Source organism: Trachypithecus francoisi, unplaced genomic scaffold, assembly GCF_009764315.1.
Source record: "Trachypithecus francoisi isolate TF-2019V2 unplaced genomic scaffold, Tfra_2.0 Lachesis_group13, whole genome shotgun sequence".
NCBI lineage: Eukaryota > Metazoa > Chordata > Mammalia > Primates > Cercopithecidae > Trachypithecus > Trachypithecus francoisi.
Window position 1 is genome coordinate 37,944,858 of NW_022681458.1, and position 18,881 is coordinate 37,963,738.

The 18,881-nt window shown below is 40.9% G+C and overlaps 1 protein-coding gene across 42 annotated transcripts in view; it reads right to left on the bottom strand.

Annotated features, from left to right (window-relative positions):
- Positions 1-18,881, bottom strand: part of ABI2 (abl interactor 2) — a 114,828-nt gene that overhangs the window by 68,688 nt on the left and 27,259 nt on the right. For 33 of the 42 annotated variants that reach the window (XM_033230647.1, XM_033230644.1, XM_033230634.1 and 30 more), the window contains exon 2: positions 2,296-2,463. In XM_033230647.1, the coding sequence (XP_033086538.1) occupies positions 2,296-2,463 (168 nt within the window). The remainder of the gene's footprint in view (positions 1-2,295; positions 2,464-18,881) is intronic. The other 9 variants (XM_033230652.1, XM_033230651.1, XM_033230650.1 and 6 more) reach the window with 1 other exon arrangement.

Below are 18,881 nucleotides of genomic sequence, written 5' to 3' on the forward strand. Positions count from 1 at the left end.
TTTTTAACTTAAGATACACAATATAACAAGCAATAAATAATATATCTGCAGAAGTTTGTATAAAATGTGAAGAAACCCTTATAATGGCAAATTCAGATTTCAGATTAAATAATATTAAATAAGAAATCCTCTAAATCGGTCTGATAAATTTTCAAAAACACTATATCTGATTTTATTATCTGGACTATATTTGGTCTAGTTATACAAATTTGCTAAACTTTAGACTCTCAAAAACAGTCCATTTGAAAAGAGCCCATGGCCGGGCGTGGTGGCTCAGGCTTGTAATCCCAGCACTTCGGGAGGCCGAGACGGGCGGATCACGAGGTCAGGAGATCGAGACCATCCTGGCTAACACGGTGAAACCCCGTCTCTACTAAAAATACAAAAAACAACTAGCTGGGCGAGGTGGCGGGCGCCTGTAGTCCCAGCTACGCGGGAGGCTGAGGCAGGAGAATGGCGTAAACCCGGGAGACGGAGCTTGCAGTGAGCTGAGATCCGGCCGCTGCACTCCAGCCTGGGCGACAGAGCGAGACTCCGTCTCAAAAAAAAAAAAAAGAAAAAAAAAAAGAAAAAAGTCCTGAACTCTCAAGACATTAAAAAAATAGTAATAATACGCATATTTAAAAGTTATTTTTATTCCAGAATAGTTCTAATCATTTAGGTCTAAAAAGAGTGTTGAATAATACTAAATCATTCAAATGACAAGGTGCTAAAATACAACATTTCAAAGATCTCTTCGAAAAAAGGCAGGCACAAACCAAAACTTTCATCATTTTTATATTTTTTAAATTGCATTTTGCAATTTAATTGGTTTTTCACTGCAGTATTATTTTAAATGGCCCCAAAATACGGGAATGATTATGAAAGGCATAACATATACATGCAAAATTATGCAGCCACTGAGAATGTTTATGAAGAACTTACAACATCAAGAGATTACGTTTGCTTTAACACTAAGTTAAAAAAGCAGAACCCAAAATTCTATACCTATTCTATAACTGACTCTATTATATTATAATCCTGGCTACTTTTTTTTTTTTTTTTTTGGAGACAGGGTTTCACGCTGTCTTCCAGGCTGGCATGCACATCATAATTATAGCTCAATACAGTCTAGACCTCCCCATGCTCAGATGATCCTCCCACCTTAGCCTCCCAAGTAGCTGAGACAACAGGCGTGCATCACTACACCCAGCTAATTTTTGTATTTTTGGTAGAGAACAGGGTTTTGCTATGCGACCCAGGCTGGTCTCGAACTCCCGGGCTGAAGCAATCCTCCCACCTCAGCCTCCCAAAGTGCTGGGATTACAGATGTGTGCCCAGCCCACAGCTACATTTAAAAAAAACTACTGGACGGGCGCGGTGGCTCAAGCCTGTAATCCCAGCACTTGGGGAGGCCGAGATGGGCGGATCATGAGGTCAGGAGATTGAGACCATCCTGGCGAACACGGTGAAACCCCGTCTCTACTAAATAATACAAAAAAACTAGCCGGGCGAGGTGGCGGGCACCTGTAGTCCCAGCTACTTGGGAGGCTGAGGCAGGAGAATGGCGTAAACCCGGGAGGCGGAGCTTGCAGTGAGCTGAGATCCGGTCACTGCACTCTAGCCTGGGCGACAGAGCAAGACTTTGTCTCAAAAAAAAAAAAAAAAGACAAACAATTTACAGGAAAAAGGATTACAAGGCAATATACCAAAATATTAACAGTGAAAAGCTTGGGAAGTGGTAAAATGGTTTTTTATTTTTCCACTTTTTTTCTTCTTTTTCTGGGTTTTCATGAGTATGGCTTTTATAATGAAGACAGATTAACATTTTTTATTACAAGTCCATAAAGTGACAAACTTTTTTTTAAGTTATATATAATAAAAATAATTTTGTAAGGTTTGCTAGTCTTTCCATTATTGCAGGTATAGTACCATCCCAATAAACATAAATCCTACCAAAAGAAAAAAAAAATTTTGAACACGCCACCAATCTATCAAGTTTATCTTTTTAAATTGATAAAGAAGTAAGAAATTTGTTTAAAAAAAGGGGGGGGAGGATGAAGTTTCATTATAGGGCTGATTATGTTACCACAACAACTGAGTTTTAATAAAATTCACAATTTACTTTCCTATCAAAATCACACAGATAACCACCCACAAAAAGACATAATCAAAAAATAACCTAATATTAAGTTTCTATTTTCCAAATCGTACATGTGAGTTAACTTACATAATAAAAGCTGCCAGCATTACAGACAGCCTGTGTTTATTATTAAGGGTTCCTCATAGGCAAATAGGAAAATATTGTGGTCTCACTTGTGAAATATGATTGATTGAAGATTCCATCCTTCGTAGCTGGGATGCCTGGATATCCAGCATCTGCAGGACATTGTTGGCCAAGGTGTTTATCAGATAGGCAACACTTGCTAAGGATTGGGTGGTATAGGCTTTGGTTTCTTCTAGGGCTCTCTGCTTATCTGCTGACTAGGAAAAAAAACAAACCAGTGATCATTAATTCAAAGATAACCCATTTCTAGCAATCTAACCTAACAAAAAACTCATCACAACGATTCTGTTAACTGAATCCACCAGAAAGTAAAAAAACAAATCCACCAGAAAGTGAAAACTACTGGTATCACATAAACCCCAAACCAAACTATTGACTGAATTAACTAATGTTTTCATGTTGAATAGACACATTTTTGTACAGATGCAAATAAAACTCTAAAGCCAATATCTAGAAAATGAGATCCAATGGACAATTTGAGCAATGGTAGCAAAGTATACACTGCTTGGAAAGGTAGCACTGATTTGAACGTATAAATTTTGACACACTTTCTTCTGCTTTTCTGAATTCCTCTTTTCCTTTCACTCTATTATGTGAAATGTGGCCAGAACATAATGTCTGATTAAAGTGATAATGTTTAACCCTATAAAAGCATCCAGGAAAAAAAATATTTTAATTATAAATAATGATATGATAAATAAAATGGTAATAATGATTATGATAAACTAAAAGTAATAAAAGGATCCTTCCTTCCAAAACATTGTGTTATAACCCTTCAAGATGTAAATTGCCATGTTGCCCAAGCTGGTCTCAAACTCCTAGGCTCAAGAGATTCATTGGCCTGCCTCAGCCTCCCGAAGTGCCAGGATTACAGGCATGAGTCACCATGCCCAGCTAAACATTAAGTAATTTTTAAAATAAATTAAGTTGACACATGCAGTCAGGCTCATTCTTCTTTTCCATTTTAAAATTAAGATTTCTTTTTTTTCTTTTCTTTTTTGTTTGAGACAGAGTCTCGCTCTGTCGCCCAGGCTGGAGTGCAATGGCCGGATCTCAGCTCACTGCAAGCTCCACCTCTCGGGTTCATGCCATTCTCCCGCCTCAGCCTCCCAAGTGGCTGGGACTACAGGCACCCGCCACCTCGCCCGGCTAGTTTTTTATATTTTTTAGTAGAGACGGGGTTTCACTGTGTTCGCCAGGATGGTCTCGATCTCCGGACCTCATGACCCGCCCGTCTCGGCCTCCCCAAGTGCTGGGATTACAGGCTTGAGCCACCGCGCCCGGCCTAAAATTAAGATTTCTATTCATTAATGATGTCTAAGAAATACTATGACCGTTTATATATGAACATGAAAAAACCAATATAAAAAAACACAAAAAGTAAAAAAAATTTAAAAAACAGAAATAAAGAAAAAATACAAATAAAGTTCTGTAAGCATTAACATAACAGCCCCAGCGGAGCGCGGTGGCTCACGCCTGTAATCCCAGCACTTTGGGAGGCCGAGGTGGGCGGATCACGAGGTTAAGAGATTGAGACCATCCTGGCTAACACGGTGAAACCCCATCTCTACTAAAAATACAAAAAATTAGCCGAGTGTGGTGGCAGGCGCCTGTAGTCCCAGCTACTTGGGAGGCTGAGGCAGGAGAATGGCGTGAACCCAGGAGGCGGAGCTGACAGGGAGCCGAGGTCGCGCCACTGCACTCCAACCTGGGTGACAGAGCCAGACTCCGTCTCAAAACAAACAAACAAAAGATAACAGCCCCAGAAAACACATAGCCTGAGAGAGATAAATAGTTTTCCTGATCTTGATCCCATAGAGTAAGGCTTTACTCAATGAAATGGAAAAATAATATTCAATTTTGTAAAAAAATTTATAGATGGCTTAGCAAGTATTTTCATTAATAGAAGAAGCAAACAAATCTGGTCCCATCCTCTATAAAATAAAGTAACAGAAAATGTCAGGAGGAAATTCTAAGGATCAGTGCTACAAAGAAGGAGAGTATTTTTGTTACCCAAAAAAAAAAAGGTGACACATTCATTCAATATAATCCACAAGTATCTACCATATACACAAAACATTGTGTTCAGAGTTGAGCAATTTTAAAACATTGTATCTGCTCTCAAGGATTTACCATGGGAGAAGATCCACATAAATTACTAAGGTGAATTAAGGTGAATAAAAAAAGTACAGGCAAAATAAAGGTAACATGACGAGCAGTATGAAGAAAAAGGCAGGTTGAGAATATCAGTGATGGCAAATGTTCAGTCAGATTTTTAACCAGTTTTTAAAAACTGAATCCTTAACAGACTCTACACAGCTAATTCAGAAAAATGAAAGTAATTCTCAGATTATTTGTCTTGTATGTATCTTCTAAATCAGTATACCATTTCAAGACGTCTTAAATAAATGTGTAAAAAATAAACCACACCCCTACTAATCTTCCAAGTAAAATTTTCAGTACATTTCTATTTCATTATTACTTTTACCAGTAACTAAAACAGGTCCACACTGGGGACACAAGTAGCTTTACCACAGGTGAAACACTATAAACAACCATATATAGCATTTTTTTTTATTTGTAAAAAGCCTCTGTCTTGGCTTGCAAATCATGACACTAACAGTAAAATTATAACATTCATAAATATAAATAATTTTTTCTTAGCCATTAAATTTTACTGCCAACATATTATCAAAGGGCATCTTGGAGATGTCATCTCCATCATCTTCCCCACCAGCCTTCAATTATTGTGTTACGAAAATACATTTTCAAATTTACAGCTACCCCTAAAAATGCTCCAATATAGCAATTCTGGAACCACTTCAGGATATGACTGAAGCAGTATTCTGAAACACCTGAGACTGACACTATGAAATACAACTCTCTGGCTTCACCAAGCAACAAGATTATACTAAAAAAAATACCAACACCTCGGCCAGGTGCAGTGGCTCACGAGGTCAAGAGATCGAGACCATCCTGGCCAACATGGTGAAACCCCATCTCTACTGAAAATACAAAAATTAGCTGGGCATGGTGGCGTGCACCTGTAGTCCCAGCTACTCGGGAGGCTGAGGCAGAAGAATCACTTGAACCCAGGAGGCAGAGGTTGCAGTGAGCAGAGATTGTACCACTGTACTCCAGCCCAGGCAACAAGGGCAAAACTCCATCTCAAAATAATAATAATAATAATAAATACCAATACCTCAAGGGCTTCAATATTTCACTCTGAAGTTTTACAAGTTTCGCTACATTTGTAGCTTTAAATTATGTGAATAAACAATAATCAAATAAGAAAAAGGTACAGACAAGAATATTCATGTTCATTAACTCATTTAATGATGAAAGAGAAGTATGAGGCTGACTAAACAATACATTCACATAGTACATTAAGGCAGTAACTTAAAATGGTATTGCTATGCATTACTGCTATGTAAAGATATCTACGATATAACTAAGTGAAAAAAAGCTGATTACAATGCATCTTGAACATAATCATAATTCTGTATGTGCCTGTGTGTAAATATGAGCACAAGAAAAATGTCCAAAAAGTAAGCTCCAAAATGATAACCTAAGTTTTCTCTGAACATCGGAAATAAAGTTGATTCGGATTTTTAAAATGTTTTCAATATGGCTTAATTTTTTTTTTTTTAACTTGGGTATGTAGTACTTCCATTATCAAAAAGAGTAAAGCATAACGCTGGCCAGGCATGGCAGTTCATGTCTGCAATCCCACAACATTAGGAGGCTGAGGCAGGAGCATTGCTTAAAGACAGGAGTTCAAGACCAGCCTGGGCAATATTGTGAGACCTCAACTCTACAAAAATTTAAAAATCAGTCAGGCATGATGGTGGACCCCCTGTAGTTCTATCTACTAGAGAGGCTGAGGTGTGAGGATGACTTGAGTCCAGGAAGTCAAAGATGCAGACAGCCATGATCACATCACTGCACTCTGGCCTGGGTAACAAAGTAAGACCGTGTCCCTCAAAAAAAACTTAATTAAAAAAATATGTGTATGTGCATTAATATAAAATAATAGAAACTGAAAATTAAGCATTCCATCCTAGTCAACTATAAGGAATAATTATAAAGCATAAGAGGTCCAAAAGATTTTTAAATCTTTCTGAAATGTATTTTACATTTGCATGCTCATCAAAAAGTTATTTGGGGCTCAAGGGTCTTTTCTTGTTATTTCTAAGTTCAAGATAAAGTTTAAAGGACCACGGCTGCCATTTGTTTACCTGCTCCATGGATAAGTCAGCACAGTGGTGGTTCAGCGGTAGAATTCTCGCCTTCCACACAGAAGGCTCGGGTTCAGTTCTCAGCCAATGTACAAGTATGCAGTGGCTCACACCTGTAATCCCAACACTTTGGGAGGCTGAGGCGGGCAGATCATTTGAGGTCAGGAATTCGAGACTAGCCTGACCAACATGGTGAAACCCCGTCTCTACCAAAAATACAAAAATTAGCTGGGGATGGTGGCAGATGCCTGTAATCCCAGCTACTCAGGAGCCTGAGACAGGAGAATCACTTGAACCCAGGAGGCAGGGGTTGCAGTGAGCCAAGATCGTGCCATTGCACCCCAACCTGGGCGACCAAAGAGAAACCCTGTCTCAAAATAAGATTAAAAAAAAAAAAAAAAGGATGAATGGATAAAGAAAATATGGTACAGGCCAGGTGCGATGGCTCACGCCTATAATTCCAGCACTTTGGGAGGCCAAGGTGGGCAGATCACCTGAGGTCAGGCATTTGAGACCAGTCTGACCAACATGGTAAAACCCCATCTCTACCAAAAATACAAAATTAGCCAGGCATGGTGGCGCATGCCTGTAATCTCAGCTACCTGGGAGTCTGAGGCAGGAGAACTGCTTGAACCCAGGAGGCAGAGGTTGCAGTGAGCCAAGATCACATCACTGCACTCCAGCCTGGGTAACAACAACAAAACTCCATCTCAAAAAAAAAGAAAAGAAAATATGGTACATATGCCCAATGGAGTACTATTCAGCCATAAAAAAGAATGAGATTCAATCATTTGTAACAACATAGACGGAACTGGAGTTCACTACGTTAAGTGAAACAAGCCAGGCACAGAAAGATTGCATGTTCTCACTTATTTGTGGAAGTTAAAAATCAAAACAATTGGCCGGGCACGGTGGCTCACGCCTGTGATCCCAGCACTTTGAGAGGCCGAGGCGGGTGGATCACAAGGTCAGGAGATCAAGACCACAGTGAAACCCCGTCTCTACTAAAAATACAAAAAAATCAGCCGGGCGTGGTGGCGGGTGCCTGTAGTCCCAGCTACTCGGGAGGCTGAGGCAGGAGAATGGCGTGAACCCAGGAGGCGGAGCTTGCAGTGAGCCGATATCGCGCCACTGCACTCCAGCCTGGGCAACAGAGCGAGACTCTGTCTCAAAAAAAAAAAAAAAAATTAAAACAATTGAACTCATAGAGAGTAGAAGGATGGTTACCAGAGGCTGGGAAGGGTAGGGGGAAAGTGGGGAGGTAGGAGAGGAGGAGGTAGAAGGAAAGATAGGGAGGTAGGGGAGCAGGGAGGTAGGGGGAAAGTGAGAATGGTTAATGGATACAACATAATAGAAAGAATGAATAAGACCTAGTATTTGCTAGCACAACAGGGTGATTTCATTTAAAAAATTTAATTTTACATTTTAAAATAACCGAAAGAGTATAGTTGGGTTGTTTATAACACAAAGGGTAAGTGTTTGAGGTGATGGACATCCCATTTACCCTAATGTGATTATTACACATTGTATGCCTGTATCAAAATATCTCAGGCAACCCATAAATACATACACCTATATGCTCCTATATACTCAACACAAAAATTTTTTTTATGTAAAAATATTTGGCCGGGCGCAGTGGCTCAAGCCTGTAATCCCAGCACTTTGGGAGGCCGAGACGGGCGGATCACGAGGTCAGGAGATCGAGACCATCCTGGCTAACACGGTGAAACCCTGTCTCTACTAAAAATACAAAAAACTAGCTGGGCGAGGTGGCGGGCGCCTGTAGTCCCAGCTGCTCGGGAGGCTGAGGCAGGAGAATGGCGTGAACCCGGGAGGCGGAGCTTGCAGTGAGCTGAGATCCGGCCACTGCACTCCAGTCCGGGCGACAGAGCGAGACACCGCCTCAAAAAAAAAAAAAAAATTTAAAATACTGCCAGGTGTGCTGGGCCACACCTGTAATCTCGACACGTTGGGAGGCCGAGGCAGGCGGATCACTTGAGGCCAGGAGTTCAAGACCAGCCTGGCCAACATGGTAAAAACCCTGTCTCGGCCGGGCGCGGTGGCTCAAGCCTGTAATCCCAGCACTTTGGGAGGCCGAGACGGGCGGATCACAAGGTCAGGAGATCGAGACCATCCTGGCTAACATGGTGAAACCCCGTCTCTACTAAAAAATACAAAAAACTAGCCAGGCGAGGTGGCGGGCGCCTGTAGTCCCAGCTACTCGGGAGGCTGAGGCAGGAGAATGGCATGAACCCAGGAGGCAGAGCTTGCAGTGAGCTGAGATCTGGCCAGTGCACTCCAGCTTGGGTGACAGAGCGAGATTCCGTCTCAAAAAAAAAAAACCCTGTCTCTACTAAAAATGCAAGAATTCGCCGGACGTGGTGGTGTATGCCTGTAGTCCCAGCTACTCAGGAGGCTGAGGCAGGAGAATCACTTGAACTCAGGAGGCAAGGCTGCAGTGAGCTGAGATCACGTCACTGCACTCCAGTCTGGGAAACAGAGTGAGACCATCTCAAAACAAAAGTGTTTAAAATACAGGCTGGGTATGGTGACTCACACCTGTAATCCTAGCACTTTCAGAGGCCAAGCCAGGTGGATCACCTCAGGTCCGGAGTTCAAGACCGGCCTGCCCAACATAGAGAAACCCCATCTCTACTAAACATGCAAAAATTAACCAGGCGTGCTGGCCCACACCTGTCAACCCAGCTACTTGGAAGGCAGAGGCAGGAGAATAGCTTGAACCCACGAGGCAAAGGTTGCACAGAGCCAAGATCACGCCACTGCACTTCAGCCTGGGTGACAGAGTGAGACTCGGTCTCAAAATAAATAAATTAATTAAATTAAATATCAATAGAAAAAACAAAATGCTCAAAATATAGTAAAACTCAGTATTTAAAATGTAGTGGGACCCAAAGGTAACATACTCCCAATTACATGAATGTGAATATAAAGCAACTACTCCCAGAACCTCCAAACAACATGACCTTGTACTGCTATATTAGAAATTATTAAAAGCAATGTTCACAGTGAAAGTACAGGTTATTTTCTCTAACATTATATATTCCTCTTATAATTAAAAACAATTTTTCAATATCATTATTTCATGCTTAGATGAAAAACAGACCACAACAGCACATTCTGGATGCCACATTATCTACTTCACTTGTTTCAGTACAAAAGTGTTTTTTTGCCACAACTGTGGATATGAACTAGCTGAGCTACTGCCAGAATAACTGAGATCACAGGAACTATGTCATCCAGGGTCCAGCATACAAATGAACTAGAAATATATTACTATGCTGATCAACTGCAGAGCTCTTTTCTTTCCAAAGCAGAACTCATCAGAAATGTTTCCTCTAACAAACAAAAAATTATTTTTAGCTAAATCTCCTGAGGATTCAAGAAAGACCACAAGGGAAGTAATTATTCTTCACTAGCCTTCCTCACTAATATAGTAGAATCACTCAAAATTTCGATTCCTGCAAACTTAGCACAGACACAGCCTTGAGAAAGGGTACTCCGTCACTCAATAAATGACACTATAAGACACAGGACATCATTCAATCTAGGCAAAAGGATGAAGAATGTCTATGTTAACGGCCCTTTTAAATTTTCCTGTATTTGCACAGAACAGTCATTTTTTAAATAGAAATAAAGAACTGTCTGGTTGAAAACAGGTTATTCTTCATCTGGTTTTATTGCCATGTAACACAACAGGCTCTGACTTTCTCCTTTTTTCTAGTTTTCATTCTGTTTTCCTTTATGTGTTAGCATTCTGTCAACTTCTATACTGTTTCCTACAAAAAAAGAAAAGTCAGTGCAGCAAACTGTCCCATGCCAAGAAAAAAATTCAGTGGGGCAAACCACCATTATAGAGAACTTTTTTCTTTTCTGAGACAGGGTCTTACTATGTTGCCCAGGTTAGATTCAAACTCCTGGGCTCAAGTGATCCTCCTGCCTCTGCCTCCCAAGTATCTGGGACTAGAGGCACACACCACCATACCCAGCCAAACATTTTCTTGTTCAGCATCCATTACTGTTCTCTGGTAACAGAATTTCACTTTCATATGGTGATTTAAGCCTGAGAATTGATTCCCATCCCCTCAGGAAGGGACACATGACCCAAGTCTGCCAAAAGTATACCAACCTGTTGGACACTGACAGGCTAAGGCACTGACTCAAGACAGACCAACAGGAGACTTCTCCAGAACTTTTCTAACAGTAATGGAAAATTTTATTTCAAGCAAGATTGCTGTGGCAGCCAGACACACATATTCAGATCTTCAAGAGAATATGCTTTACAAAGCACTGACAGCCATCAGTCACACCTGTGGAGCTAGTGCTCATGCTGAGGCCATGCTTCTCAGTAATGTATTACTCTTGAATAAATAGAGAATAGGTCATCCTTGAAAGTTGTTACCCTAATTTTGGTCCTTCCTGATTTCATAAATGATATTAGCAACAGCATAAGAGTCAAAGGAGACTAAACAAGAGTCCCATTTAACCTTATGTCGATTCAATGTTCTAAACTCAGAAGTTTCCTGATCTTGGAAAGCCATGTCCCTAAATATTGGTAGAATCTCTGGTGTGGCAAGCAAACTTCTTTTCTGCAGGCTGGGCTTCTCATTCATCATCTGTTGTTTCACAGCTGGGCCATATATTGAGCCCCAGTCAGACGGATCTCTAGGCAAAAGTCACTTACTAGCCTGAATCAGGTCATTCCCGGTATCTAAATTCTCCATTTTGCCCCTCTTGCTAAACTGCTTCTTTAGCCTATTCATCTCTCTCTATTCTTACCATCTCTGTCCTCCACTACTTACACTGCTTTAATTCTTCTTACCTCTTATTTACAGTGCCTCAACTGTTCTACCCCAAACCACCAAATTTGTTTCTCTTCATCATATCCCATTTCCCCTTTCCAGCTTCTCAAAAATCTAAGGCAAAATAATCTGCTCCACCCAACACTTCACCTTGCGTTTAAAGCATTCCTCATCCTCTTACCAATAAGAACCTTTATCACTGATAACCAATCTCACATGTCAACACAAATTGTTTTTAATAAATTTAAGGGGTTTTTTTAATCCTAAAATAAAATACACTACACTAACTAACTTAAAAGGCCTTTATACATCTGCTTAATTTTTTTTTTTTTTTTTTTTTGAGATGGAGTCTCACTCTGTCGCCCAGGCTGGAGTGCAGTGGTAGGATCTCAGTTCCCGGCAACCTCCACCTCCCAGGTTCAAGCAATTCTCCTGCCTCAGCCTCCTGAGTAGCTGGGACTACAGGCATGTGCCACCACACCCAGCTAATTTTTGTATTTTTAGTAGGGATGGGTTTCACCATGTTGGCCAGGATGGTCTCAATCTCTTGACCTTGTGATCCACCTGCCTCGGCCTCCCAAAGTGCTGGGATTATAGGCATGAACCACCACACCCAGCCAAAACTGCTTAATTTTTTTTTTTTTTTTTTTTGAGACGAAGTCTCACTCTCTCGCCCAGGCTGGAGTGCAGTGGCCGGATCTCTGTTCACTGAAAGCTCCGCCTCCCGGGTTCACGCCATTCTCCTGCCTCAGCCTCCTGAGTAGCTGGGACTACAAGCGCCCACCACCATGCCCGGCTAATTTTTGGTATTTTTAGTAGAGACGGGGTTTCACCAAGTTAGACAGGATGGTCTCGATCTCCTGACCTTGTGATCCGCCCGCCTTGGCCTCCCAAAGTGCTGGGATTACAGGCGTGAGCCACTGCGCCCAGCCAAAACTGCTTAATTTCTAAATACTCATTGCTATAGTCTGAATTTTTTTGTGTCCCCCCGCAAAAATGTACATGTTGAAACCTAACTCTGATGGTGATGGTGTTAAAAGATGGAGCCTTTAGGAGGTGATTAGGCAGAGCCTTCATGAATGGGATTAGTGTCCTTATAAAAAAGGGCCAAAGGAGCTTGTTTGTCCCTTCTGCCAAATAAGGACACACAGAAGGCACCATTTATGAGGAACAGGTCATCATCAGACACCAAATCTGCTGACGTCTTGATCTTGGACTTCCCAGCCTCTAGAACTGTGAGCACTAAATCTCTGCTAAGTTACCTAGCCTAAGATATTTTGTTTTAGAAGGACCAATGAACTAAGACACACACATGTATATACTTGAACATATTTAAATATAACCTGTATATTGTCTAACTACAAGAGATTAAAAAATATTGATTCTTTTACACTAAGCTAAGTACAGATTTGGGATCTTTGTACATTCTACAAATGAGAGAAACTACAGGCTGAATACTCTAAATTAAGACATCACTCATAAGAACTCAAGTGAAAATGTAATCAGTGAAAATTCTATCAACTTAGGAATTAGAAGTCTTCAGCTCATAAGAAAATGAAGGAAAATATAAAGGCATATATAAAAAGACTGATTATGTTATTTAAAAACTTTATTTAATCTATCATAGTAGATCACATTTGTCTCAGAAGCATCTTGATTAAAAAGGAAAACAAAATGCCTTCTCTCCATCACACACTCCACAGTCTGACCTACACTAGGGAAATTCCAATACATTTGCCCACTTTAGGCCCACAGTGATTTTGTTCAAGCAACAGAACCATGACATAGATCCCTCCCTGGACTTTTCTTTTGTTTTTTGTTTTCGTTTTTCGGGTTTTGTTTTGTTTTGTTTTTGTTTCTTTTTGAGACAGAGAGTCTCACTCCGTCACCCAGGCTGAAGTGCAATGGCACGATATCGGCTCACTGCAACCTCTGCTCACAGGCTCAAGCAATTCTTGTGCCTCAGCCTCTAGAGCAGCTAAGATTACAGATGTGCACCATTACACCCAGCTAATTTGTGTTATGTTTTGTTTTGTTTTAGCAGAGATTGGGTTTCGCCATGTTAGCCAGGCTGGTCTCAAACTCCTGGAGTCAAGTGATCTGCCCACCTCAGCCTCCCAAAGTGCTGGAATTACAGGTGTAAATCACCATGCCTGGCTGAATTTTTCAAACTGATTCTAAAAGAGAGAATGCTTTTGTCTTCTGATGTCAGAACTATTAATATACAAGGCCCAAAACACATGAAAGGATATCTCACAGTAAATGAAGTATGCCCATCTGAAAGGATGAAGTCAACAGGCATAAAGTAGAAATGAGACAGAGTTCTAAAGGTGTTTGAGTTCCTGATTCCAGTGATTCCTGCTCCTTCACATTTAAGTTTGTTCAAACTACATTTCTGGCTGGGTGTGGTGGCTCACACCTGTAATCCCAGCACTTTGGAAAGACAAGGCAGAAGAATCACTTGAGGCCAGGAGTTCAAGATCAGCCTGGGCAACAGAGCAAGACCCTGTCTCTACAAAAAATAAAAATAAACTTGCCAGGCATGATGGCCTACACCTGTAGTCCCAGCTACTTGGGAGGCGGAGAAGGGAGGATCACTTGAGTACAGGAGTTCAAAGCTGCAGTGAGGATGTAGCGAGCTATGACTATACCATTGCATTCCAGCCTGGGCAACGGAGCAAGGCCCTGTCTCGAAAACAAACACACACACACAAACACACACACACACACACACAAAGAAAAAAAAAAAAAACAGGCCAAGCACAGTGGCTCATGCCTGTAATCTCAGCATTTTAGGAGGCTGAGGCGGATGGATCACAGGAGGTCAGGAGTTCGAGACAGCCTGGTCAACATGGTGAAACCTCATCTCTACTAAAAATACAAAAATTAGCCAGGTGTGGTGGCCCGCACCTGTAGTCCCAGCTACTCGAGAGACTGAGGCAGGAGAATTGTTTGAACCCAGGAGGCAGAGGCTGCAGTGAGCCAAGACTGCACCACTGCACTCCAGCCTGGGCAACAGAGTGAGACTCTGTCTCAAAAAAAAAAAAAAAAAAAACCCAAAAACCAAATTCAGTTTCTGTCACTTGAGACCAAAGAATCCTAAAATTCTTTAAATTGTTCCTTTTAATCATTTAACATATACTGGCTTCAGTTCTCAATAACATGACATTTTTAAAATACGTTATGCCATCTGCCTAGACAACATATGTACAGACAAACTGGAAGTAACTGAGGCAGGTTAACTTGATATTCACCTACACACCAGAAGTGAGAGGAGCACTTGAGAAAAAGGAGGTTATTTAGAAATAAAACAAATGATCAGAGGTTAATCTTCATGAGATTCAGAACATAAAGTCACCTAGCTATTTGCTACACTTGTGGTTGACTATCTTGAGTAAAACCTATCACATTAAAGCCTTAAGTGAGGTTTCTAGAAATGCTGTGGATACTAGAATGGATAAGGGCATTGAGTTATTGTTCTAGCTCTGTTACTATCTTACTTGCTCTTAAATAATTAATTTATACTCCTAAGGACTCAGTTACCATAAGTTATATTAAAGGGACTGGATTTTTAGGTCATTTTCAGCTATAAAATATGATTCTTTTATGGAACATATTTGGAAGTTGGTCATTTTATACTGGACTATATATGCTTACATAAAAAGTAACAAATCACAAATTTTATATCTATTTTATATTAGGAAAAAACTGAGTTTGGTAAGAAATCTAACGTGAAACTTGCTTTTTAAAAACAGACAAAAGCTTTGAAAACACTTTCCTCATTATTTGAAGAAGTAACTGTTCTTAGTTTTTTTAACTCATTTGTCTTTAACATTCCCAATGCTTTCAGTCATTCCCTCCCCCACAAAAAAGACAGGGACAATGTGAAGTATACTCTGTACCATATGTAAGCATAAAGGTTCTTATAATCCTTACAATACATCTTATTACCTTAAAAAAAAAAATTGTGTAAAACCAAAAACTTTTAGAAATAACTGCATTTTAAAATATGCTGCCGAGTGTGGTGGTTCATGCCTATAATTCCAACACTTTGGGAGGTCGAGGTAGGAAGATTGCTTGAGCCCAGGAGTTCGACACTGGGCAACATGGCAAGATATCATCTCCACAAAAAATTTAAAAATTTGGCCGGGCATCGTGGCTAACACCTGCAATCATAGCACTTTGGGAGGCCAAGGTGGGCAGATTGCCTGAGCTCAGAAGTTCGAGACCAACCTGGGTAACACGGTGAGACCCCGTCTCTACTAAAATACAAAAACTTAGCCAGGCGTGGCAGCGTGCGTCTATAGTCCCAGCTACTCGGGAGGCTAAGGCAGGAGAATTGCTTGAACCTGAGAGGTGGAGGTTACAGTGAGCCGAGATTGCGCCAATGCACTCCAGGCTGGGCGACAGAGCAAGACTCCATCTCAAAATAAAATTTAATTTAATTTAATTTAAAAATTAGCCTGGCGTGATGGCACATGCCTATGGTCCCAGCTACTTGGGAGGCTAAGGCATGAGATCCCAGGAGTCTGAGGTTGTAGTGAGCCATGATTGCAACACTGCACTCCAGCCTGGGTGACAGAGCAAGGCCTTGTCTCAAAAAAAATACAAGTTAATTTTTTCAGAGCTGAAAAGTATGTCTCCACTAAGTGCACTCATTAAGTGCACTGTACAATTAATGAAAAAGACCCATAGGAAGGATCATCATCATAACAAATAAATGATTCTATAAGCTTTCAGAGAGAGAAAGAAAAAACTATATACAAAGAACTGAGAATCAAAACAGTACCTGACTTTTCAAAGGCAACACCAAAAGCTAGGAGACAATAAACCAGAAGAATGCCTTTACAATCTGGGGAAAAAATTATTTCCAACCTACAATTCTACATCTAGTCAAACCATCTAGTGAAAGTTGAAGATTTTCAGCACACCAGGGGTTTCTTGGTTTTTTGTTGTTTTTGTTTTTGTTTTTGAGACAGAGTTTCGCTCTTGTTGCCCAGGCTGGAGTGCAATGGCGCAATCCTGGCTCACAGTAACCTCCACCTCCCAGGTTCAAGCGATTCTCCTGCCTGGGATTACAGGCACGCGCCACCACGCCTGGCTAATTTTGCATTTTTTTAGTAGAGACGGGGTTTCTCCATGTTGGTCAGGCTGGTCTGGAACTCTAGACCTCTGATGATCCGCCCACCTCGGCCTCCCAAAGTGCTGGGATCAAAACAGTACAGGCATGAGCTACCATACCTGGCCTCTTGGGTTTTTTGTTTTTTGTTGTTTTCTTTTTTTGAGACAGGGTCCTCCTTTGTCTCCCAGGCTAGAGTACAGTGGTGCAATGACAGCTCACTGCAGCCTCAACCTCTCAAGCTCAAGCAATCCTCTAGCCTCAGCCTCCCAAGTAGTCTGGACTACAAGCGCACACCACCAGGCCTGGCTTTTTTTTTTTTTTTTTTTTTTTTTTTTAGTAGAAACATCTCACCATGTTGCTCAGGCCAGTCTTCCCACTTGAGCTACAGCAATCCTCTTACCATGGCCTCCCAAAGTACTAGGATTACAGAAATGAGCCACCACACCCAGTCTTCTTTTCTTAACTTTCCATGTATTCTTTGTCAGGAAGCACCAGAGGATATGCACTGTCAAAACAGAAAGCCTAGAAAGAAGCATGGGATCCAGAAAATAGGATCTACATCAAAGAGGAAAGGGAAATCCAAGGTTGACAGCAAAGGAAACTTCTGAGATGACAGCTGTGAAGCAAGACTAAAATGTTAACAATCCAGACAATCCAGATTGGAGAATGGCAAAGGGGACATACTTATGTCTTCTCCAGGGGAAGAGGGATGAAACTGATATTAGAAGACAATTTTCCATAGGTCTCTGCACTCATGTGAGCAGAAGTACTGACTACCTTTATTCCAGACCATCTTTTCCGAATGTTTATATCAAAAACAGTCTTAGAAGATACTAAGATAGCATATCCCTCTGAAGCAAAGGGCAGACATGTTTACGGACCAATATAAAAGATTTAGGTTTCCTAAATTCAGGGTTCTTCCCTGTAATACAACCCTTGCATATACCAGTATCACTTGGGCCTCTTCTTATCACAATATGTGAACTGGGGCCTTGGGAACCAGTACAGAGCAAGAAAATGCTAATATGCTGGCTATTATTGTTGTTGTAATAAAGTCTTATGTCTTTGACCTAGAAGTCTCACCTCTTTTGCCACAGCATCCATGAAACTCCCTAGCTAACCTGTTAACTTCCAGATATGGTAAAAATTCAGTCCCTTTGAAGTTCTCAACAATTGATAGATTACTGATATGTTTCAGTATGTTCATATTAGATTCATACATCCAGGGGACAGTTTAGAGATGAACTAAAGATAGATTCATAGGTAACTAAGCAAATCAAAAAAATGAATTATTAGCGCCAAGGAAAAGAAAAAATTTGTTTAAGAAGTCTAATTGGCTGGGCGCAGTGGCTCACACCTGTAATCCCAGCACTTTGGAAGGCTGAGGCGGGAAGATCACTTGAGCTCAGGAGTTTGAGACTAGGCTGGGCAACATGGTGAAACCCTGTCTCTATAAAAAATACAAAAATTTGCAGGGAGTGATGGAGCACGTCTGTAGTCCCAGCTATTTGGAGGCTAAGGTGGGAGGTTGGCTTGAGCCCGGGAGGTGGAGGTTGCAGTGAGCTGAGATTGCGCCACTGCACTCTAGCCTGGGTGATAGAGCCAAACCTTGTCTCAAAATTAAATAAATAAATAAAATCTAATCACAATCCACCCTATGCTTCAGCTGTGATTACTTACATAGATATAACGGATACAATGAATAAATCTAAAAGTTGCTAAATCTACATGTTAAGAAGACAGGAAGAAATACAAGAAAGCTAAGTTACCATATCTCATAGTAAAAATGTCTGAATCTCAAAAAATAGCAATATAGGCATATCACATGGACATATGGAGATGAATACCAGAAGAAACAGATAAGAGTTTAAAGTACTTCTGGGCCTCGCACGGTGGCTCACACCTGTAATCCCAACACTTTGGGAGGCCAAGGTGGACAGATCACTTGAGGCCAAAAGTTCGAGACCAGCCTGGCCAACAGGGAAAACCCCATCTCTACTAAAAATATAAAAACATTAGCCAGGCGTGGTGGCACATGCCTGTAGTCCTAGTTACTCTGGAGGCTGAGGCAGGAGAACCACTTGAACCTGGGAGGCAGAGGTTGCTGTGAGTGAAGACCATGCCACTGCACTCCAGTCTGGGCGACAGAGCGAAACTCTGTCTCAAAAAATAAATAAATGCATAAATGAAGTGTGTCTGGACAGAAGGAAATTAGAGGTAAAAGGGGTACTCATTTTTTGGTTTTTATTGGATATCTAATAAAACTGCAATGTTGAAAATAATCATATCTTTTAGATATGGTAGTCACTAGCCACATGTGGCTATGGAGCACTTGAATGGTAGCTAGTGGAAATGCAAAATGGAATTTTAAATGTAATTTTAACACAAGTTTAAGTCACCATAAAAGATCAATATACAAAATCAATTGTATTTTT